Here is a 24487-nt window from a genome sequence, read left to right as displayed (position 1 = left end):
TGTACCAAGATGAGATATCTTGTTAAACTGAAACAAGTGTAAAGAGGTTTCAATTATCAAGCTTATAATGCCCTGTGGTCAATCAATGAGCAACTAGCCATCAGAATACTGAGTTGTGTCCAAGCTTGAGAATGAGAATTGTTGGTAATCTTTTAGGTCAATTCTTTTATCCATACCTACACTATGCTTCTTTTAATTCCTGAGGAAACATCTTTCAGCTTGTACAAAAACAGAGAATTCTATTTTTACTTACCATTTTGACTGCCAAGTTTGAGAAATATTCTAGCATCAGATCTTCCGACTGCATGCAATTCAGGTCAAGTCGCTCCTTAACTTTGCTGTTTTCGAATGAATTGATCTGGTCATCATGCAAACCACTGCGCATAAAGTATGCCATCAGGGCACGAAGATGCTGAGAAAAATAATTAGAAAATGTGAAATGTCTTTTTGATGATAAAATATTTATAACCTGAAGTTTTATTAACACAATAGCCAAGCCAATACTTCGAACAAACTGAACCATGGTTTATCTGACTATTGCTAATTAGTTTGACATGTTACTAGGAACAATCAGTAAAAGTTAAAATCTGTCAAACTAGACTTGTGGCCAAATCCATTTTTTTTTTCATACGACAGCATTTCAAGTCAAATAAATGCAACTAAACTGTTTCTTTAAATACTGATAAGAATTAGTATTAAACCCAGTTCTAAAACACTACCAAAATACTCTGACAAAATGATAACTTTATATATCATATCAAACCAGTGCCACATCTCAGCATTATGAATTCAGTCCCATAAATAAGTAAATACAAATCTGCTTTCCAACAAGAAAAGTAGTTGTGTAGATGGTAATTTCTATAACACATACCTGCTGCATCTGAATATAATAGTCTGGCTGTTGCTGAAATATTGAAAACCTTCTATAAATATATTTTCCCATTTGGTAAGCAAGCTAAAAACACAAAGACAAAATCTAAAAGAATTCTTGGGAATCTAAAATCAAGAGCTTTGTATGCTCTTCTCATGACCAATTAAAACATTGTAACCTATACTGTATATACAAGATTTCATTCAAGGATAATTATTTTTGGAACTCTCATATGTAGTAGTATGAGTCCCAGAAAATTATACCATATACGCTCACTTATAAATCGAGTCAAGCTGCAAAACAACAAAGATCCTCACCTACCCTAGTATAATCTGTCTGCAGATCAGGGTCTATGTTGTTTGTTCTACTGTAACTCCTAACAAACTGAACAGAGCCAGATCTGCCAATGTATTGTGACACACGGATCTAGGTCTGTGCAGTTTGTAGTTGAACTTGACTAATAAATGAGCATATACAGTAAGTTAGAGCTGTTATGATAAGTCAGTTTGGTTGAGGATTAATCACTTTCAGTGAAATAACCAATTAATCTCTTAAAATAACTGTAATCAATTTCAGTCACAATTTAGTGCTAAATTCATTCCCGCTGATCTGGTCTTTTTGTGATACAGTGAGATGTATAAAATTTATTTGCATGTAATTGTAAATGATTGAGAATGTTTTATAACTACTTTTTGCAGTTTAATTTATTTATGTTTTATCAGAAACTGAGCTTATGCAGCTGCAGAAAAATTATTTTCAAAAATGTTTACTGATCCATTTTTGTATGGGAAAAAAATGCATTATCATTTCTGAATGGACTTTTAAAAAAACATTCTGATTTTGGCAAGGTGTCATATGGAAAAACGATCAAATTTTGATCAATCAAGAAATTATAAACCATCTGCATCTATATACAAGGGTTTTTAATGAAAAAATAGAAATTTATACCCTGACATGTATTAAATAAAGAAAACCAAACTTATCCACAAATATGCATTATGTCATCAATAAAATGTCTCTAAGATAACAGCAGCAAGCATCAAGTTTTGGCAAATATCATCAAGTTTTCTAAAATATATGCATGTAATAATGATAAAATTGGATATAATCAGTCCTTTATGATTCACTTTGAGACTACAAATTCCAAAATGTTTGTAAAAGGGCATTTCCACTTCACATTCCTTTTAAACAAAAGCAAATCGAATCCTTCCTACAAACTGGTGACAAGGTGTGACAGCATATATCCATTTTGTTTTTTAACCAATCTTTCAAACAATATATCTTTCTTGTAAAAATAGTTAATATGTTATAATAGATTAGGAGCACAGTCACTAATCAAAGCCATCGCAAGCTAAAAAATCCCCAAAAGTCATCTGCTTGCCAAGACAGAAGTCAGAGAAGAGTGGTCTCTCTTGGATAGAGGAATCGCATGAATCAAGTTACTACTGGAATGGATGTGCAGCCTATTCTGGGGATGTAACTAAGGGGAAAGCTTTGGATTACTCTCAACCCCTGCCTCCTTCCCCCCCAAAATAAAACATTTTACTTAACATAATGTCATTTGATCATAATATGTTAGAATAACAGTTAAGAGGCAGAGGGAGTTTTGACGGCTCCCCCCCCCCCCACCTTACCCTGGGATTGGCCCTGTCTCCAAACTCCTAATGTATGTGAAGCAGCTTAAAGTCTCATCAGCTACTGCAATCACCTGGTCAATGCACAGCATTAAGTCTCATGTAGGATATGGACTAGTATATTCACAATGTCAATGCACAGCTTAAAGTCTCATGTAGGATGTGGGCAAGTGTAATCACATGGTCACTGCACAGCTTAAAGTCTTATATGGGATATAGGCAAGTGTAATCACATGGTCAATGCACAGCTTAAAGTCTCACATGGGATATAGGCAATTGTAATCACATGGTCAATGCACAGCTTAAAGTCTCATGTGGGATATAGGCAATTGTAATCGTATAGTCAATGCACCACTTAAAGTCTCATGTGGGTTATAGGCAAGTGTAATCAAATGGTCAATGCACAGCTTAAAGTCTCATGTAGGATATAGGCAAGTGTAATAACATGGTCACTGCACAGCTTAAAGTCTTATATGGGATATAGGCAAGTGTAATCACATGGTCAATGAACCACTTAAAGTCTCATGTGGGATATAGTAATTGTAATCACATGGTCAATGCACAGCTTAAAGTCTCATGCGGGATATCAGCAAGTGTAATCAAATGGTCAATGCACAGCTTAAAGTCTCATGTAGGATATAGGCAAGTGAAATCACATGCTCAATGAACCACTTAAAGTCTCATGTGGGATATAGGCAAGTGTAATCACATGGTCACTGCACAGCTTAAAGTCTCATGCAGGATATCAGCAAGTGTAATCAAATGGTCAATGCACAGCTTAAAGTCACATGTAGGATATAGGCAAGTGTAATAACATGTCAATGCACAGCTTAAAATCTCATGTGAGATATAGGCAAGTGTAATCACATGTCAATGCACAGCTTAAAATCTCATGTGGGATATGGGCACGTGTAATCACATGTCAATGCACAGCTTAAAGTCTCGTGGAATATTGGCTATTGTAATCACATTGTTAATGCACAGCTTAAAGTCTCATGTGGGATATAGGCAAGTGTAATCACATGTCAATGCACAGCTTAAAGTCTCATCTAGGATATAGGCAAGTGTAATAACATGTCAATGCACTGCTTAAAGTCTTATATGGGATATAGGCAAGTTTAATCACATGTCAATGCACAGCTTAAAATCTCATGGGATATAGGCAAGTGTAATCACATGTCAATGCACAGCTTAAAGTCTCGTGGGATATTGGCTATTGTAATCACATTGTTAATGCACAGCTTAAAGTCTCATGTGGGAGATAGGCAAGTGTAATCACATGTCAATGCACAGCTTAAAGTCTCATGTGGGATATAGGCAGGTGTAATCACAAGTCAATGCACAGCTTAAAGTCTCGTGGGATATCGGCTATTGTAATCACATTGTTAATGTACAGCTCAAAATCTCATGTGACATACAGGCTAATATAATCGCATCTACAATGCACAGCTTAAAGTCTCATGTGAGACAAAGGCTGGTATATTCACATGGCCAATGCACAGTTTAGTCTCATGTAGGATATCGGCTATTGTAATCACATGTCAATGCACAGCTTAAAGTCTCATGTAGGATATGGGCTATTGTATTGTTCCCACAAATCCAGTGGAAGTAGGCTAAATGACATCATTATTAAGGTGAAGGTAGTCTGTTGTGTTGCCTCTGTAAGTCCCATCATGTTGAATTGATCCCTCTGTGATGCAAGGTTCTGATGCAAAAGTTCACGAATGTCATCTTGGCCCTTCAGCCAATGAGTTGAATGATATAAGGCAGGGAATTGTTTTGCTCAACTGCTGTGCAAGTGGCAACTGTTCTAAGCTAGGCTGACTTTACAACACAACAAATCCCTGGTGGAAATATCAAACCATACCTCTCTGGGTGGCAAACCATACAAAATCTGCCTCTTCAGTGTCTCGGTGGGGTCCTGTAGATGCCCCTTGGAATAAAGGTCCAAAGAAGACATTGGTTTGAAGATGGAATAATGATTTCTCAAGTGGATGCCTGTTCTTAGCAATGACAACAGTCATCATAAGAGGCATCAAGATGGAACTGCCGATAGTTAAGGTCAAACAACAAGGTGTGACTCTCATTGAATCTTCTTCTGTAGCTAGAATGACTAGGAAGGTCTTGTATGAAAGATAAGTCTGAGAGACTCCAGATAATGGCTTGAAGGGTGCCTTATTCAAGCATATCAAAACCTAGAGTAACTTCCATTCTAAACATACAGTCAAGATCTTTGCTTGAGACAAGTTGAAACAGTCTAGAAAGTTGGAGAGGTCTTTGTGCCTGCCTGTGTCTTCCATTCCAAAATAGTAAAATGTGTATGAAATTATGTAATGGCAGCCCTTGAAAGTGACTGGAGTTAACATATTCTCCTTGAAAAGTCACACAAAGACATTAGTATGTACTCACTTATAAGTCGAGACCAACTGCAAACTGCACAGACCAAGATATGCCAGCGCACCATGCAACAGATCATCTGGGTCAATGCAGTTTGTTAGGAGTAATCAGTAGAATAAACAACATGGATCCTGATCTGCAGGCATATTATGCTACAGCAGATCAGGATCATTGCTGCTTGCAGTTTGACTTGACTTTCAAGTAATTATATATGGTATCTTTGGTATATAAGCTTTTAAAGAAAAGATTTGTCTCTGTTTGCAGCACTGGGATGAAACTCAATATCCTTTCATAGGATTTCAGAGCACTGGGTTTATTTTTATGAGCAATCCTGTCCACTAATTGTTCAGATATATTTTCTTTCTTGAAGGCTTTTTGGCATGGCATGGTGTGTAGTTTCAGCATCTCTAGGTCTGCATGGGAAACATGAACGCATTTTATTTTAGAAAGTGAAAAGGCAGCATGGTCCTGTCAAACCGCTAAAAGGCTGAGTTGTTGATCCATTGAGAGATGTAATCAGGATTTGCTGGCACTCAGATTACCTTGTTATTCTTTGGAAAAGAGATGTGTAAGGGGAAAGGGATATGCAGCTGGATGAAAGGGTGTTGACTTTGAATCTGGGCATGGCAAGACAAAAATCAGAAGTCTGGTATTCCAGCTTGCTCCAATACGTGTGTGTGTGTGTGTCTAACTATATATATGCACAAGGCTTAACAGGCAGTGGCATAATAAGGGTAAATAGTGCCTGGGGTGACACTGATGGACCCTCCAATGAATTTCCTGCAATTTAATTTTTATTGACTGTTTTGGTGAACAAGGGAACTGCCCCATTCCCCCCTTTAGTACAATACTACATTCAGGATTCATACAAAGATTAGTACTGAACAGTGTAAAATATTGCAGTCATGTAGTAACACAGTTTTAAAGAGCTGTAGTACTTAATGACAAAAATCATACAAACAACAGTAGTACTTAATGACAAAAATCATACAAACAATTGTTTCTGTAGATGTTGACTAAGAGGCTTTTAAAAAGCTTGACATGAGTCAGCTGACTTGATATAAGGTGGTATGGAATTCCATGGTTTGGCTCCAGAAAAAGCAAAACTCTTCTTATAAAACTTTAGGAAAATATAAACTATTCTTCAAAATGGATCTTAGTTCATACATATGTACATTTTCAACAATCCTCCTGAAAAAGTTGCAATGACCTGGTAAAGAAGGTTGTCAGTGAAAATGAAAGAGGCTGAGAGTCTGTCCATGCTGGGAAATAGTAAAATCTAGTGTTCACTTTGAGTGTCATCAAAAGTCTGATATGGCTATTGATGTTTGGGAATACATAGCTGAAATAGCTGGTACTGGTTCTCCATCAGTGCTGCAAATGGTGACTGACTTGTCCAGTGCTTTTCATTGATACTTGCATAGGCCCAGTGTACTGGGTATTGTGGGACACTGGTTTACCAAATCTATCTGGTACTTATAATAATGGGCATCTGTGACATATCAAGGGATTCACCTGACATGCCTGGGAGTAGATTGCTGTTTGTTGAGTATACCAGGAAGAAAGATCTCTGTGCTCAGTACAAGTGGTAGAAAGCTGTGACAGAGTTGAGGTGCATGTGTTCTGGGTCAGCTGATGTCTCATATCAATGTCCAGTAATGGCTGTCAAAGGAATGATCACCATGCCAACACTGGGGTCAGCATGGGCCAATGTAGCATGTCTGTACTGGCCCAGAAGTCTGTGCCATGATAGTAAGTACTCATGCCATGATGGTATGATCAGATAGTGACAATGTGGGCAACATCTAGGGTGTAACTGTGTAGGAGGCCTGAGATGTTACATGCTGCCTAATTCTTTCATAAACAGGCAATCCTTGTGCCTTATGTGACAAGGTATGAGGAAGTTGGTGACTGAAGTGGCATTGGCAGCAATACTGATGACATCCATATCCTTTTGTACTTCTTGACTCTCATTCACCCTGGTAAAGTGCTTGGCTGTGATTGTTGTCCATCTAGATATGACCATGAAAAGCAAATATCACAAGTATGGTTTGAATGACACTCCATACAGCTTAAAAGAGTGTGGCAATTATTAAGCATTATAGCACCATAGGGCAGACAACATACATATGAAGTGAAAGTTCAGCCATGACAGTGACAGAGCAAAGTGAGTTAAAAAAGACAAAATGGAGTATACTTCCCTGTGGTGAGAAAACTCTGGAAGATGACTACGCTGGTAAAGAAGCACAAAGTGGTTTGGTATTTGTAAAGTTTCTTGCAAGAACATGCTGACCAAGAATGAGTGTTAAGCAGTAGTGATTATTTATGGGATCTGGCACTAATCCCTCTATCCAAGGGGAGAACACACTAGTCTGACTTGTCTCAGCAAAGATATTACCTTTTTGCTCTTTTCTTGGTAACACAAGACTGATGACCATGTGAACATCAATTAAAGGTGTGAAAGGCTGGATCTGCACAGTAATGGAAGTAGGCCTAACCTTGGTCACTTATGAGTCCAATTGCAAACATTAGGAAAGACCCATATCTGCCATTACATAAAACACCAGCAGATCCCGGTCTATACAGTTTGTCAGGAGTAATCAGTACAACCTAGACTCTGATTTGCTGGTGCACTACGCTGCAACAGATCAGGGTCTATGTTGTCTGCAGTAGGGCTCGACTTGTAAGAAAGATTACACAGTACTGCAAAACCACAAAAACTTAAACTCAACAAAAAAAAATCAATTCAAAATAATCTGTTGCAACTGTAAAAGAATCCCTATTGGTCTTTTATTTTTTTTAAGTCTAAAAATCCCTAAATTTGAAAGTAAATTTTAAAAAGTTCCATTTAAATAATGATTACTTACACCTATCATGAGCTGTTCGTCAAAGGAGACAAGTGTGGTTTTCCAGAGCTGTTCTATTATTAGTGGATAGATCCCTGGCATCAGCTGTTCCTTAAGAGTCTTGATGTTGGAAATAAGGTATCCTATTAATCTGTCCACGGACTGAAATAAATCACTTACTGTTACATTTTGCTTAAACTAATTCAAAGAGGGTTTATTTATTGTTGTATTTATGGCAATTCTCTTTAAACAAAAACAAAAGCATGAATGGCTTCTAAAACAATTATATCAACTTCATAGATTTTTTTTTGTAGAGCACGTATATATTCCACCAGTCTCATCACAATATACCATTCAGTGTGTACATATAATGACTGAAAAAAGCTGAATTCTTTGTTGCAGACTGGTTTATATCAGGGATTTTTTCAACATGATTTGTATTACAAGTACTTTGTCAAAGCAAAAGTAATTTTAGGTGCTATTTTGCATGTAACAACAATATGTACCATCATGTAATTGAACACTGATACGTCCCACCCCAGGGGCCCTAGGTGCACAAGCGATCTAAGGCACTTGTCTTACAGATCACTCACATATCATCTCTGTCCTTGTGGGTTCGAGTCTTGACTCAGCCAACATGGGTATGTGAGACAGCTTGCCAAGGGTCAGTGGTTCTTCCTCCACCAAATATACTGGCTGCCAGGTATAGTTTATTATGTGCTGAGAAATGGCATTAAACACAAAGGGACAAAGTGACCACCACCATCAATAAGTAGCTCATTCAGCTCTGGGCTAAATCTTGGTGCTTATCAATGGCTGTAATGTTAACATAAGCCTGCTGATGACAGAGCGAGTGTCATTGCATAATTATTACAGCTGGATTGTGCCTATGATTGACAAAACCCTTATCACATCTATGCAACACTGAATTCTCTTCTTTTAAAATGAAACAGGTGCTAATTCTGAAAATTGTATATTAGGATACTTTTACATTTTTAGCTGACACTCTATTACTCAAATCTGCAAAAAACCAACATTCTCTCCACAAATTCATAAAGTAAGGATTATGCACCACCCACCAAATTCCTGGTTACACTACCCAATCCCAATATCCCAATATCCTGCCTGGGGTGGGTCACAGAAGTCAGACTGCTGTGCCATATACTGACCATCCCAAATCAGATCGTACATTTCTATTTTGAATGATGTTGAAGAATTTGTTGCATTTCATTGCACATGAAGGCATGCGTGTATACAACAGATTGTATCACATGGTCCACAAAGTTTCCATAAATGATGGGACAATAGTTGCTGGAATGGTATTATACATACTGAAGCCTTCTCTGGAGATTTCCTTGTGAAAATTTCAATGCATTTGTCCATCTCCACTCTCATCTTTTCGACAATCTGCTGAGTCAGCAGTCTGCATTTCATGTGGATCTCGGAATTGGTGGTGCTGATTAGCCTCTGCAGAACAGTCAGTACCTGATCACCAACTTTGTCACTCTCATAGGTAGCAGACATTATGACGTTGACTGAATCCCAACACAGCAACTTGGGAAGCTCCTCAAGGTACTGGCGTACATGTTCTATGTTGTTAATGGTGATGCACAACTGAAGCAAGGCAAAATAAATACAGATGTTGAAACTCATTTTAAAGTAGTCAGATCTAGTTAATTTTCAGACACAGCCAGATAATAATTCAAGTCCAAATCATTATATAATTTGTGTTGATTTTCTTATTTTCCCTGAAATTCCGCTTAAATAAGTAAATTTCAACAGGTCCCTGAATTCAAAGACACCTGGGGATAGGATAGTACAGTAAATCTATATCACCCAATGCATCACAAGCTAAGTTATCATACACATTTTCCCAGTACTGACCCCTAAAAGGCATTCATACATGTTCAAAACACAGTTTTAAATTTCCACCAAAATGTTATTTAAATACAAAGACAAGGTGAGAAATAAAGGCAGTCAGAGCCTGGTAGATGATGCATTCCATGTCCCATTTTGCCCATAGTATACAACACTGAACATTAAATCACCTATAATGCAGATGTAAATGAATCAATCCATATTAGTTACAAGTGAACTGCATGCACAATGACTGCAGGTTTGAGTAAATCACGAGTACTCCCTCTAGAGGACTCAAAAACTGAGGTTGAAGGTCATGCAGTTAAGAGCCTTAATGACTAATAAGCTATAAAATACTACCGTATATACACATTTATAAAAGAGTCCAACTAAAAACTTCCCAGTACAGTTTGCTAGGAGTAATCAGTAGAAAAAACATAGACCCTGATCTGCAGGTGCTTTTCAGAATCTATATTGTCTGCAGCTGGACTTGGCTTATAAGTGAGTATATATGCATATATGCCAACCCCTGGTGAGGAAAAAGTGTAAACAAAGTGGACAAAAAGAGTAATCTGAGCAGAAAAAGAGTAATCTAAATATAACATGATAAAATTCAATGAGCATATGCCAAAAATGATTTATTTATTCCTCTGGACTTTTAACGTCAATTACTGCTTCAAGTTTTCATATGTAGCACTTTTAGCTTTAAAAAGCAACAGACTCTCAAAATACTTTGTACCAGCTGAGACTATGAATGTTTTGCACACCAGTAGAGCACTAGGTGCTGGGTTACTGTGCCTGGATCTGAATTCAGTTTTATTTTTTTTAACAATACTAAACAATCTCACACAGTCAGCATTAGAATCGTAAAGAACCAATATTCCTTTCATAACCTGACAAAGCTGAGGAAATTTATATCTTCCAGTTATTGGGTCTTTTAGCTGGGAAATAAGGTGCCATTGCTCATCAACTGTCTGCATGAAGTACGTTGTCAGGTAGAATGCCAACTTGATACTTCATGAGTTCTCCTTCTAATTTATCGGCAGCCTTTCCTGCAGCAAGGTGCATTAATTGACAGGGACAACCTGATATGTACACTGATGGAGACATTTTTCAAAATATAGAATGCAACTCCTTTATGAATTCCAGTCATCAATGATGCATTATCAGCTGAAAACCTCATACAGTTCTGCCAACTAGGTTTATTCAAAGCATTATCAAGCAAGGTAAAAATGTTTTCTCCAGTGGAATCAACTGTTAATTCTGGCAATGAAAGAACAGCCATCTGACTTTGCCCTTTTCTGCTGTCAAAGTCTCTTACAGACTATAGGACAACTTTTTGTCATCATAATCACTACTCCTGTCTGTGGCAATACTAAATGACCAAATTTTCATGGCTTCTGCAATTTTAAGTGTAGTATTTTCTGCTAAACACCAAACATTATTAGATGATTTTGTTCTTGCACATGCATATTTTCTGCAATTTTGGAATCAAGAAACATTTTTTTGAAAAAAGGGTCACTGTAGTCTTCTACCACTAAAGTGCTAGGGGTAGTCCATGTTCTATTAAGAACTTGGTAAGTAACGCCTCTGCATTTATCAAATTCTTGTCCACAACTGAGTTCTGCTGTAAAAAAGAAGTTACCTTAGTATTGGAGTTAGTAAAATGAGCTAATTCAAGGTTCCTTCATTTTACCATTATGACCAATATTAAAATCCTTTCCACATAGCCTGGAGTGGGTGTGAAGCTGCCCTAGAATGGAACGCTGTATTGTGTAATTCATGTATTCATCTTTGAATTGGATTTTTGTCTTTTTCTAATCCATCTGTGAAATTATTTGAAAAACATTTTTGCTCTAACACACGCATCGACTATAATAAATCTGACAACTTTTAGTGCCAAATACCTCCAACTGGTTCTGTACCAGATATGAATTAGAACAAAGAATCTGCAAGCAAAGATTAAAAATTAAAAAACCAGTCAGTTCTCTCCTAACTAAGCCATACAGCTGATATAAATAGAAACCGACGTCATGAGTTTAGAAGTAGAAACCAGCATGTTTCTTGGAAATAGGGCAGCTGCTATAAATAGAACATAATACTGTTAGGAAAGTGCATGCAAATCTACGGACAACAGTACTCTTATGTTGTAGTTATGTAGAAGCCCTCTTTTCTAGAATACAGTCTGTGGGATAAATGGGATGTTAATAAAAATTGAGAAAACAAATTAATTCTTTTGGGAGGGTGAAATTCCGAAAATGCATAGTCCAAATATGTTTATGTGTAATTTTGTGGAAAAAAGCGCTAATAATTATGCCAAAAGTGTAATGGTTGGCATATATGTATATGGTACTTGTTTATCAAACATGGGGTTAACCTGACAATTGTAATGGGAACAGTGTTTTTGTTTTAATGAGAGCAGACTGCATCTGGAATATAACCCATCAACTGTTCTCCGTTATATCGTTCTTGGAACTTCATATAAGGGTTCCATGGAATGCAGTATTTTGCCAGAGAACCAGGCTGTGATGAAGCTCCACTGTATATGATTCATAAAATGAAAACTAAAACCCTCAACACAGAATATGAGTGTTGATCATGCTGCCACCATGTCACCAACACCAGTCCTGCCACTGGAAAAAGTTATGTTTATTCATCACAAGGTGCTAAATGATGGCCAAACAATACAGATCTGCATCTATTGAATAAACTAATCACTAAAGGTTTAAATATTTCACAAAATTAGCATACTCACTCTCTCTGTAACATCAAACTCAGCCCTGTGGTCATCGTAGTACCCATTTTTCTCCAGAATGTGGTGGATTTTGTCAGTGTAAAGACGTACACCATCACAGATCAACTAAACAGCAAGGAAACAATATTATTAATGGAAGGATTCCTGGATAACATATTGGAAAACAAATTACTTGTGACAAACTGGTTTTACTGAATGTAAAAAATGAAGAAATTTCTACTGGGTATATTTACTAATGTTTTGCATTTTAGTACTCTTGTAAAGGTAGTTTCTCATTTTCTTTTCCACTGTTGATGATTTTCCCAATCCACAGGATGTTGTGAAATTTGTGTAAGCTCCTAGCCTTTGAAAGTAACTGTCCATACCAGGACAAGTTTTAGTTGAGACAAGTTATAAGACAAGTTCAGTAGGTTGAAAGTAACTCAGTTTTGGTAGATCTTACCAAGTCTTACTGTAATCTGGATATAGTTAGATTTCATACTAACAACACCAGTCTTAGCAGGATCTGAAGTATCTTGACAAAATTTTGATTTTACATAACTAATCTGCACTAGTTACACTGCCATAGTGAAAAGCAGTAGGTTGCCTTAGTAGAAACACAAATTTCATGGCTGCAAATTTTTTCTTCCTGTGTTATCTCTTTTTGTCCATGTGTTATCTATTTTTTTCCATGTGTTATCTCTAGTAGGAATTGATCTTCATTATTTGCCATAGAGTTTAACATCTTTGTAAAGTGTGATTTTGGTTTTCAACAATTCCATATCAATTTACTGCAACAACGAATCGGTAAACAAAAGTATCAGCAATATACCTGATTTTACTTAGTAACTTAACAACTATATCCATCATGGCATAGTAACTTAACAACTATACCCATCATGGCATAGTAACTTAACAACTATATCCATCATGGCATAGTAACGTAACAACTATATCCATCATGGCATAGTAACTTAACAACTATATCCATCATGGCATAGTAACTTAACAACTATATCCATCATGGCAACTCTCATCTCACAGAGTAAAGATATCAAAGTTTAACATTATTTGGCCATATCTTTAAAATTGTGGAGTAGTTTCTTAAGAAAATTCTGGTCATATTTTCGTTCGCTTAGAATTCAAGACATAAATGAAAATGGTGAACTAGGTTTTTGTTAAAGACAATTAGAGTTTGTTTTCTTTTTTAAAAAAATCTGCATCGAAACACCATTGAATTCTTTTAATTCTTTAAATGGTGTAATGAAGACCTAAGCTACAGCACCATCATGTTTAAGGAGATGGCTAAGCACAAGATTAGGTGTCTTGGTCCTAAAACCTGAATGGCTTTCACCTGATAATTCTTCCTCCCAAATTAATGTTGGTCCAAGAAATTTAAACAATTAGACAGTTAACTTGTTTCATTATTTATGTTTCACACCATCAACAAATACTATGAATTAATGTAATCATCTGGAAAATTAACCTACATTAATGTTACTATTGTGTGAATCTTTAAAAACCTGACACACTTATAAAATGGGTTTCATTTTTAAGCCTGCAGTGAAGCTGTCAAAATTAAGCTGGAGAGGGGGAGCACCCCCTGGTTTGTCAATCTGATCCCTATTCAACTTATGACCAGTCATCATTCTGAGCACACCTGAATGGATTTACAGTCATTTGCAGGTGGGTAGCATCAAAGACACGTGGAAAAGTCTGCAAGATGCACACAAAAAACCTTGGTAATAAAGAGTAAAGCAGACAGCATTACACAAAGCAAGTCACATACTCTGTTGTGAATATTTATGCTTCATAGATTTTTATTTGTTTGAGTTCACTGCATCGTTTACACTCATGCAGCCTGGTAGCATCAAAGAGAATGTGATTACACCAAATAAGCATGATCTTCTCAATGCAAAGAAGTTTCACATCACAAAAATCATGCATGTCTACTTACATCTGTGACCTTGGTGACCCCCATTTGGGCACAATCTGGGTCTCCAAAATCAATCTTCTGCCATTCATCTATCACCTGGAAGGCAGTAAAAAACAGTGTAAAATAATGGTTTGTTCAGAAGACATGTTATGGGGTGACTATAAAATAAGTCTCTCATGTCTGTTAAATTTTGCTTCAAAACACCCTGAAAGTGAAGTTGCCTTTTTGCCTCGCCATGAACTGATGGCAAATAACTCTCCACCTTCCCACCCTCTACACAAAATATATTCATTGATATTCTGGCTGAAATAATGACTCTGGCATGGTTTTTATTTATACAACTTGTATTTTTAAAATGTAAAGCAGTAGAAACATAGTTTTGTCCTAACTTTGCAGATGCCAGTACCTTCAATATGCACCATGTAATGACTTTACCACACAAATGTGAAAATAAAGGAGAGAAATCTATAGCATTTTTTTTACCCCAAAACCAATTGGGTATCTGTAAAGCTGTTTTGGGATTTTGAAGATATTAATATATCTAAGTGCTCTTTTGGTAAAATGGAAACACTGGTCAAAAAGAATGCAAAACTAAACACTGTCCAGTTAGTCACATGCTGACAAAGCTAAACTGTCCAGTTAATCAAATGCTGACAAGGCTAAAAACACTGTCCAGTTAGTCACATGCTGACAAAGCTAAACACTGTCCAGTTAGTCACATGCTGGCAAGGCTAAACAATGTCCAGTTAGTCACATGCTGACAAGGCTAAACACTGTCCAGTTAGTCACATGCTGACAAAGCTAAACACTGTCCAGTTAGTCACATGCTGGCAAGGCTAAACAATGTCCAGTTAGTCACATGCTGACAAGGCTAAACACTGTCCATGACAGTTAGTCACATGCTGACAAGGCTAAATACTGTCCAGTTAGTCACATGCTGACAAGGCTAAAAACACTGTCCAGTTAGTCACATGCTGACAAAGCTAAACACTGTCCAGTTAGTCACATGCTGACAATGCCAAACACTGTCCAGTTAGTCAAATGCTGACAAGGCTAAACAATGTCCAGTTAGTCACATGCTGACAAGGCTAAACAATGTCCAGTTAGTCAAATGCTGACAAGGCTAAAAACACTGTCCAGTTAGTCACATGCTGACAAAGCTAAACACTGCCCAGTTAGTCACATGCTGACAATGCTAAACACTGCCCAGTTAGTCAAATGCTGACAAGGCTAAACAATGTCCAGTTAGTCACATGCTGACAAGGCTAAACACTGTCCAGTTAGTCACATGCTGACAAGGCTAAATACTGTCCAGTTAGTCATATGCTGACAAGGCTAAATACTGTCCAGTTAGTCACATGCTGACAAGGCTAAACACTGTCCAGTTAGTCACATGCTGACAAGGCTACATACTGTCCAGTTAGTCACATGCTGACAAGGCTAAACACTGTCCAGTTAGTCACATGCTGATAAAGCTGAACACTGTCCAGTTAGTCACATGCTGACAAGGCTAAATACTGTTCAGTTAGTCACATGCTGACAAGGCTAAACACTGTCCAGTTAGTCACATGCTGACAAGGCTAAATACTGTCCAGTTAGTCACATGCTGACAAGGCTACATACTGTCCAGTTAGTCACATGCTGACAAGGCTAAACACTGTCCAGTTAGTCACATGCTGACAAGGCTACATACTGTCCAGTTAGTCAAATGCTGACAAGGCTAAACACTGTCCAGTTAGTCACATGCTGATGAAGCTGAACACTGTCCAGTTAGTCACATGCTGACAAGGCTAAATACTGTCCAGTTAGTCACATGCTGACAAGGCTAAACACTGTCCAGTTAGTCACATGCTGACAAGGCTAAATACTGTCCAGTTAGTCACATGCTGACAAGGCTAAACACTGTCCAGTTAGTCACATGCTGACAAGGCTAAATACTGTCCAGTTAGTCACATGCTGACAAGGCTAAACACTGTCCAGTTAGTCACATACAGACAAGGCTAAACTCTGTCCAGTTAGTCACATGCTGACCAGATTAAACAATGTCCAGTTAGTCACATGCTGACCGGGTTAAACACTGTCCAGTTAGTCACATGCTGACCGGGTTAAACACTGTCCAGTTAGTCACATGCTGACTGGGTTAAACAGCAAAATGTTGATATTTGGACTGTAAGAGCAGGATTTCTTCATAAAAGAAAAAAAGATCCTAAGAATCGAAAGTCAAGATTCAACCATTAATCGAAGGTTTCATATTCCTCGTTGAAATTTGTTGGATCAGATGAACATCTTCCATACTGTTAACTGTTTGCTTTGATCTAATTAGCAATAAATGAGGTGGGGTGTGGGTGGAGGTCAGAGGGTACTCTTTTGTTTTGTTTTTATATTCCTAGTAGCAGCAGTAGTAGTACTAGTTATTTTTTTTCTTCAAAAACATGTGCAAGTAAAAAAATTTATATAAAAACTGCATCTTATGCAATGGCTGCTCTTGTATTTACACCATAAAGTCTGGCCAAAACTTATGTGGGTGCTGTCCTAGGAATTTCTCTTTATCTTCTATCCAAGCAAGAACAAGAACATTGTCTGTCTTCAAATTTTACTAGTTTTGAAAACATGTAAAGAAGACGGTTTAGATTATTCCTTCATTTATATTTCAAATATTTCTCCACCAATAAGTGACTGGGTCTACAGCACACACAGAAACACAAAAGCTGTTTTAGCAATATTTTAGTCTTATGACTCTGAACAACAATAACAATGGTTTGGCTTCTCAGTTTTTAAGAGCAGTTTTTAACAAAATATTGGATTATCAGTCCAAGGCTCAACTCAATTTGCTGTTGCAACTCCATCAACCATAATAAATATGCTGATATATTGTTCTTAAAGGATAGGAATAAGTACTGTTATAGCCACTGTGACTGTTTTCTGAAAACACATCATTGTCTCCACTCTTGAAGTTGTCCTTGGTCATTCACTTAATTCGGAATCAGCTATTTTATTATCTTTTCTTCCATCCATTATAAAATTTTCTGTTCCTTTTTTCTGATTGTGCAAGATTTCTTTCAACCATGAAAAGAATAAAGAGTTTGTTGAGAAACTGGCTGTCACAGAGGTTAAAGAATAAAGAGTTTGTTGATAAACTGGCTGTCACAGAGGTTAAAGAATAAAGAGTTTGTTGAGAAACAGGCTGTCACAGAGGTTAAAGAATAAAGAGTTTGTTGATAAACTGGCTGTCACAGAGGTTAAAGAATAAAGAGTTTGTTGAGAAACAGGCTGTCACAGAGGTTAAAGAATAAAGAGTTTGTTGAGAAACAGGCTGTCACAGAGGTTAAAGAATAAAGAGTTTGTTGATAAACTGGCTGTCACAGAGGTTAAAGAATAAAGAGTTTGTTGATAAACTGGCTGTCACAGAGGTTAAAGAATAAAGAGTTTGTTGAGAAACAGGCTGTCACAGAGGTTAAAGAATAAAGAGTTTGTTGATAAACTGGCTGTCACAGAGGTTAAAGAATAAAGAGTTTGTTGAGAAACAGGCTGTCACAGAGGTTAAAGAATAAAGAGTTTGTTGAGAAACTGGCTGTCACAGAGGGTAAAAGAGTAATCTAATGATTCAATGACCGTAGTGTTGGTTTATTATCCATCTGTAGATTAAAAAGAGTAATCATCTTAATTTCAAAAATGGATACTATTTGATGAAGCTCTGGTATGGTACATTGTAACTGTTCTTTTTTGCTTAGACCAAAATGCATTTTGTACATACAGATATATGCATGTTTTCCAGCTGTTTTCTTTGGGTTTTTTCTGCCTTACTAATAATTACAATCTACTTTCCTGAACAAAAATTAAACAGAGTTTGACTTTTGAATGTATAGTATAGTAATCAGATATGTCTTGACATTTATGGGGAAAACAAATTTTTATTTGCAAGGTTAATAGAATTAAAGTGACAACATTAAGCAAAACTAAACCACTGTTTGATTAGGAAACACCTGGTCATTGACCATAGAAAGCAAGTGACCATTTCATAAACTAATGACTTTTACAGAGGACATTTCCTGGGGAGGAAATGCCTGTGACTGCTATATATCATGTTTGGTTTTATTGCATGTTTGACTGCATGTCTCACTACTACTTCAAGCAGGACAAATACCATAATCACCATCACAACCACCATTGCTCTCTGCAACACTTTCTTTATTGTTGATGGTCTAACTGCTTGCAGTGTTACAGCCACAGCAAATCTTGCACCTTTATAGTCTTCATGTCATCACAATAAATAACATTATATAATAACATACATTTAAAACAATCTTTTCATATGTCTCCGGTCCATTTCTTTTTACCCATATATTTCAGAAAGCTAGTGTTATATCTACTTTAAGTAAGTCTACATTCTTCTCCTGATATTAATAACAAATCATAATTACTTTACAAGCATTATGTTACAAGCAAAGCAGAAGTATACATTTAAACATTCTGGCCGATTGAGGATAAATTGTAAATATACATGAAGGATTATTATGAAAAAATATAGTTACCTTTGCAAAACAGGAGAGAACATCAACTGAAGAATTTGAGTATTTCACAAGACTTGTAGCAACAATTACCTGAGGTAAAGATAAAAGTCATGTGTGATTAAATGGGTCAATTTAAATTGCAAGCCAACATTTAAATGTCTTCCATTATATTTTAAGGTAGAAGGCTTAAAGGTATGCAATAGTGTTAAAGGAACAATTCAAGAACAATGATTACAATCTTGCCATTTACACTGTTCAAGTCCTATGGCAGATGATAACTTAGCTGCTTACTTGCTGATACAGATTTCATGTATCTAATCATTCAACTTGACTTCTACAAATTATGTTTTACTTGCAAATTGTCTTGACATCATAATTAAACTTTATGATCATGAATCAAATATTAACAGGCAAAATTAGAAAGGAATTGATTTTAATACATACTTATCTTTGCAGACTGTGTGTGAGGAGAATGACTTGAGCACTTTACATTCATATATTGAACTTTTTAGAATGTCAGTGCAATACAAACTTACATCTTTATCAATTACGAGAGCTTTCTCCATTCGGGACACCATCTCTGAGCGAAACGTTTGGAGCCAAAAGATAAGGGCTTCACTAAACCAGGACTGGTAACTGGATATAGACAATCGGAACATGTCACTGAAACAAAACCAAAGTCAAATTGTACAGAGTTTATGATTAAGGTATTTCTAAACCTCGTTCTAGCTTACAGGAGTGAAAGCAACAGAGTCCATGACTTTGGCTGACTGAAAGACAAGTTCATTACTCAGAGTACTTGATGTTCACTGATTGACAAGTTCATTGCAAGTTGACTCCTCACATTACATGACTTTGCCTGACTAAGACAAGTTCATTGCAAGCTGACTCCTCAGAGTACATGACTTTGCCTAAGACAAGTTCATTGCAAGATGACTCCTCAGAGTACATGACTTTGCCTGACTAAGACAAGTTCATTGCAAGTTGACTTCTCAGAGTACATGACTTTGCCTGAGACAAGGTCATCGCAAGTTGACTCCTCAGTTGAATCTGGTGCCTATTACAATTGGTCATGTGAAGCAAATAAGCTGAAATCCCTTACTCAAAGGAACAAAAGTAACAATGAATTAGGACTTTGAACTAATGAACTCCATATTGTGAACCTGTACTGCTAACCAACAGGACACAAAACATCTCCCAAATGATTAACCCTGAATTGAGAAATTTTAAGAAATCTGCATTTTGCTTGCAATTCATTTGTAATTGAAATGTTGGGACTCCAATTGCATTTATATTTCAGCTATAATTCATCAATTTTAATTTATGGATTTAAAAATGCATTCTGATTTTGTATAAATTACATTGTTTTCTTCATTTTCGTTTGTTGGAAAAAAACTGAAATGCATTTACCAAAGTCAGGTGTTTCGTTTGAAAGTGTGAATGGGAGAAAAATATCTTCATTACAAGGGTACTTTAATAAAACAGCATTTAATAAAACAGCATTGAGGTTTTAATGTAAAGCAAACTTTTTCTTTCAGTCTAAAGGATCTTGTCCAGAATCATTATGCAAAACCATGGAAATTCACTGGCAACCTGAAAAGTACAAACGAAATCACTATGTTTATACAACTGATTCATGTTTCATTCTGTTTTTGTTCATCTCAGTTATTATAATCCTCAACTGGCATTAAAAAATTCATAAAAACTGAAATTGTTGATAGCTGTACTCACCTGTGACTCACATTATCTCTAACAACAGACCAAAATTTGCGGAGTGCAAAAAACAGCTTTAGGGAGTGACGGCTACTGAGGGTAATGTTAACTGGGAAATTGTGATATCTTTTGTTGTACTTGTCCATGTCTATCATCAATTCCCTTGCCTTGCCAGCAATCTGCAAAATTTCAACACATTGATACTGTATTTTTAAAAAAATTCATCAATTAAATTTAAAATAAAAGCAATAATGCTTTGAAACATTTTACAGAAGTTGCTAATATGTGTTTTGATTGCTGTCAAACCATGATTCAATGTCAAATACATATGCAACCTCTAGATCTAAACCACTGATTCACTGTGCCCATCAGGCTGTGATTTAAACCACTGATTCACTGTGCCCATCAGGCTGTGATTTAAACCACTGATTCACTGTGCCTATCGGGCTGTGATTTAAACCACTGATTCACTGTGCCCATCAGGCTGTGATTTAAACCACTGATTCACTGTACCCATCAGGCTGTGATTTAAACCACTGATTCACTGTACCCATCAGGCTGTGATTTAAACCAATGATTCACTGTACCCATCAGGCTGCAGCCTGGCACATTTTAGCTCAGCAAAACTAAGTATTAGGCAAAAGAAAAGCAATGTACACAAAACATAAATGTCTACATTGTCTATAAGCTTATGCTCATGTCCCAGCTATTAGGCAATAAGTTACAAAGTCATAAAGACACTTGATTTTACCACAGTCAGTCTAGTCATGGAAATCAAGAAGCTAAATTAAATACAAATACTAAATACAGCAGTCACCAAACTCTCAGTCAGTCTAGTCATGGAAATCAAGAAGTCCAAGCAATGCATCTGAATTCCCCACTTGTCAAAATCAACAACATAATTAAAGACAGATCTCTTCTCATAGGATCATCAATAATCAAAGGAGTAAGAACAAGAGGATTATATAAAACTGACGTAAAAACCCATAGAGGTGCAACTGTCAATACTATTACGGAAAAAATATTGGAAATGGATTTGTCACCATATCATACTGTAATTCTTCTCATTGGTGGGAATAAGTACAGTTATGGCCAATCTTTAAAGGGTATTGAGGATGATTATGAAAGCTTGTTGTATGCCATCAGGTCCAAAAACACAGAGTGTAAAATAATCATCTCAGGTCTACCGCCAAGAAGGGATGTACTTATGACTCAACTAAATGACACCCTAAGTATGTTGTGTGAAAATTTCCAAATACTCTTTGTTCCGCAATACAGGACCTTCTTCAAAGACAATTGAGTGAACCAACAATTATACCAGTGAGACCGAATACACTTGTCCAACAGAGGTACTACCATGCTCTTTAGGAATATAGACCAGTACATAAGACTTATAAAAGGGGTTGGGCTTGAGTCGGAAAACTGCTTGTATTGTGGAGAGCACGGTCATGTAACACTGCGATGTCTGCATGGAAAACAGATTCGTTGCCGTCTTTGTAACAAACTAGGATATAAGCAAACGTTGTGCACATACCAATAGGTAGAAGGCTATGATGTACAGGCCTATGCAACACATATCCAGCAACAAAATGCATTAGAATACATGTACATTTTTCAATGTAATAATTATAATTCTATAAACAGGTTTCAGGCACCATCTGATTTGCGTACAAAGTGCAACTTGTTAACTTGTAAACAACTATGTGATACTGTTCAAGTTACATCTTCCTCTGAGGCCTCCCAAGTGTCTAATATATCAATGTCTTCTTGTAGGTATGTAAATCAGTCTCATATTGAACATTCTCATGTGTCCACTACATGTGGTTATGGTACAACAGATGGATCTTGTATGTTATCTTCTTCATGTGTTTATGTAAATAATCAAGGTAATGTAAAGAAATCTGTCAAGTCTAAAAACAATACATGGCATACTACCTTGTCTGAAAGTCAATCCTCTGATCAAAATTATCATATCTTTGGGCACCTCAAAAGAGGTCTGCAAGTAATCAACCTAAATATTCAACACATCCTCCCTAAACTGAATGAGAAAAAGTTAATATTACAGCAAACTAGATCAGTCAATATTCTAGGTCTATGTGAAACATTTCTTTCGGATGATACTGATGATTTGGCTCTCCAAATACAGGGCTTCAACTTTGAAAGAAAAGATAGAGGATCCATGAGGGTGGGGGTATTCTTCTCTATGTAGACAGTTCCATTAGTTATAACAGACATGTTGATCTAGAGACTACTGGGGTAGACAGTATCTGGATCGAAGTAACCCTTGCCCAATCAAAGCCAATACTCTTATGTTCAGTTTACAGGCCACCTAGTTCTACAGCTGATTGGATTGATAGATCTGAGATGCAAATTCAAAAAGCATTACTAAAGGAAGATTTAGAAACTATCATATTAGGTGATTTTAACACTGACTACATGAAAACTCCACCATTAACATGGATAAGTAGCTTTGAAACTTACAACTTTACTTAATTAATTAACATCCCAACTAGAGTAACGGATTAAAGTGCTACTATCATTGATCATGTCTATACTAACAAACCTAAAAATATAAGTGAAATTAATGTGCCAGCGTATGCATTGAGTGACCACTACCCAGTCTGTATAACTAGACATGTTCCGAAAACTACTAAAAACGGACGACACATTGAAATACAATACAGGGACTTCAAACAGTTTGATGAGGAAATGTTCTTAAATGATTTAGTTTGCAAACCCTTCCAATCAGTCTGCAATAAAGCTGATGTCAACACTGCCTTGGACAAATGGTATCAGATGTTCAATGCAGCCTTAGACAAGCATGCCCCAATTAAAACAAAAAGGGTTAAACACCAAATTACACCCAAGTGGATTACCCCTGAGATCAATGAGGCTAGGCACCTAAGAGATAATTTCCACAAGAAAAAAAGACATGAAAGCTATAGAAAGCAGAGGCATAAGACTAAGCACCTGATAGATAAGGCAAAAAAGAAATACCAGAATACGGGCTATTGATGAAAGTAAGAGTACCATTGTGGAAGCATCTAAAAGAGCTGAACCCACCCAAGAACAGTTGTCTTCCCCCTAGACTTAAGCAAAATGATGATATAGCAACATCTGTACAAGACATTTTGGAAATGTTCAACAATTTCTTCATAAGCATCTCCAGTAACAGTATTCAGAACCAGACTAACATCCCAATTGACCTTGATGCTCTTCTATTATTTATAAGAGCTAAAATTCCTGATGATAATTATTTTTCAATAGCTAATGTTAGTGAAGCTCTGATGCTTTTGATATGCTAGTTAAGGTGAATATTAATAAATCCTCTGGATTGGATGGTATTGGTCCACGAATTCTTAAAATTGCTGCACCAGTAATAATAAAGCCACTAATGCATATCATAAACTTAAGCATAATGAGTGGTAATTTTCCAGGAACACTGAAATGTGCAAAGGTTACACTTATCTTTAAGAAAGGAGAAAAGGAGGATCCAGGAAATTACAGACCAATATCAATTCAACCTGTATTGTCAAAACTATTTGAAAAGCATGTAGCCATTCAGGTCTGTACATTTTTTGAAATATACTCTCTATTTCATAAAGCACAATCAGGATTTTGAAAGTACCACTTGTGCCAAACAGAACTTACCAAATTAATTGATCTTTGGCTGAAGGAAATGAATAATGGACATTATGACTGGGATGGTTTTCCTTGACTTCAAGAAAGCCTTTGATCTTGTTGATCATGAAATTCTGCTGCAAAAGTTTAAATGTTACAGGTTCGACAACCCTTCTTTAAACTGGTTTAGATCATACCTAAACCAATGGTCTCAACAAGTAAGCATTGGCAATATTAGCTCAAACTCGCACTATTCATTCAGGGGTTCCCTCAAGGCTCAGTTTTGGCCCCTCTCCTTTTCCTTATCTATATCAATGATTTACCATTAAATAATGAATCCACAAATACAGATTTGTTTGCAGATGAT

General features: G+C 36.5%; 1 protein-coding gene across 2 annotated transcripts in view; it reads right to left on the bottom strand.

Moving 5' to 3' along the window:
• Positions 1-24487, bottom strand: part of LOC149775200 (protein unc-13 homolog D-like) — an 85489-nt gene that overhangs the window by 14271 nt on the left and 46731 nt on the right. For both annotated transcript variants that reach the window (XM_089943937.1, XM_089943936.1), the window contains exons 15-23: positions 20518-20678; positions 19323-19449; positions 18808-18876; positions 14297-14371; positions 12361-12465; positions 9081-9362; positions 7770-7910; positions 872-904; positions 254-412 (exon numbers count right to left, since the gene is read on the bottom strand). In XM_089943937.1, the coding sequence (XP_089800063.1) occupies positions 254-412; positions 872-904; positions 7770-7910; positions 9081-9362; positions 12361-12465; positions 14297-14371; positions 18808-18876; positions 19323-19449; positions 20518-20678 (1152 nt within the window). The remainder of the gene's footprint in view (positions 1-253; positions 413-871; positions 905-7769; positions 7911-9080; positions 9363-12360; positions 12466-14296; positions 14372-18807; positions 18877-19322; positions 19450-20517; positions 20679-24487) is intronic.

The sequence above is a fragment of the Sinohyriopsis cumingii genome, chromosome 19 (genome assembly GCF_028554795.1).
Source record: "Sinohyriopsis cumingii isolate HCF-2022 chromosome 19, ASM2855479v2, whole genome shotgun sequence".
Taxonomy (NCBI): domain Eukaryota; kingdom Metazoa; phylum Mollusca; class Bivalvia; order Unionida; family Unionidae; genus Sinohyriopsis; species Sinohyriopsis cumingii.
Note: the sequence above shows the minus strand (reverse complement) of the source record. Positions and strands in the feature narration are given on the sequence as shown.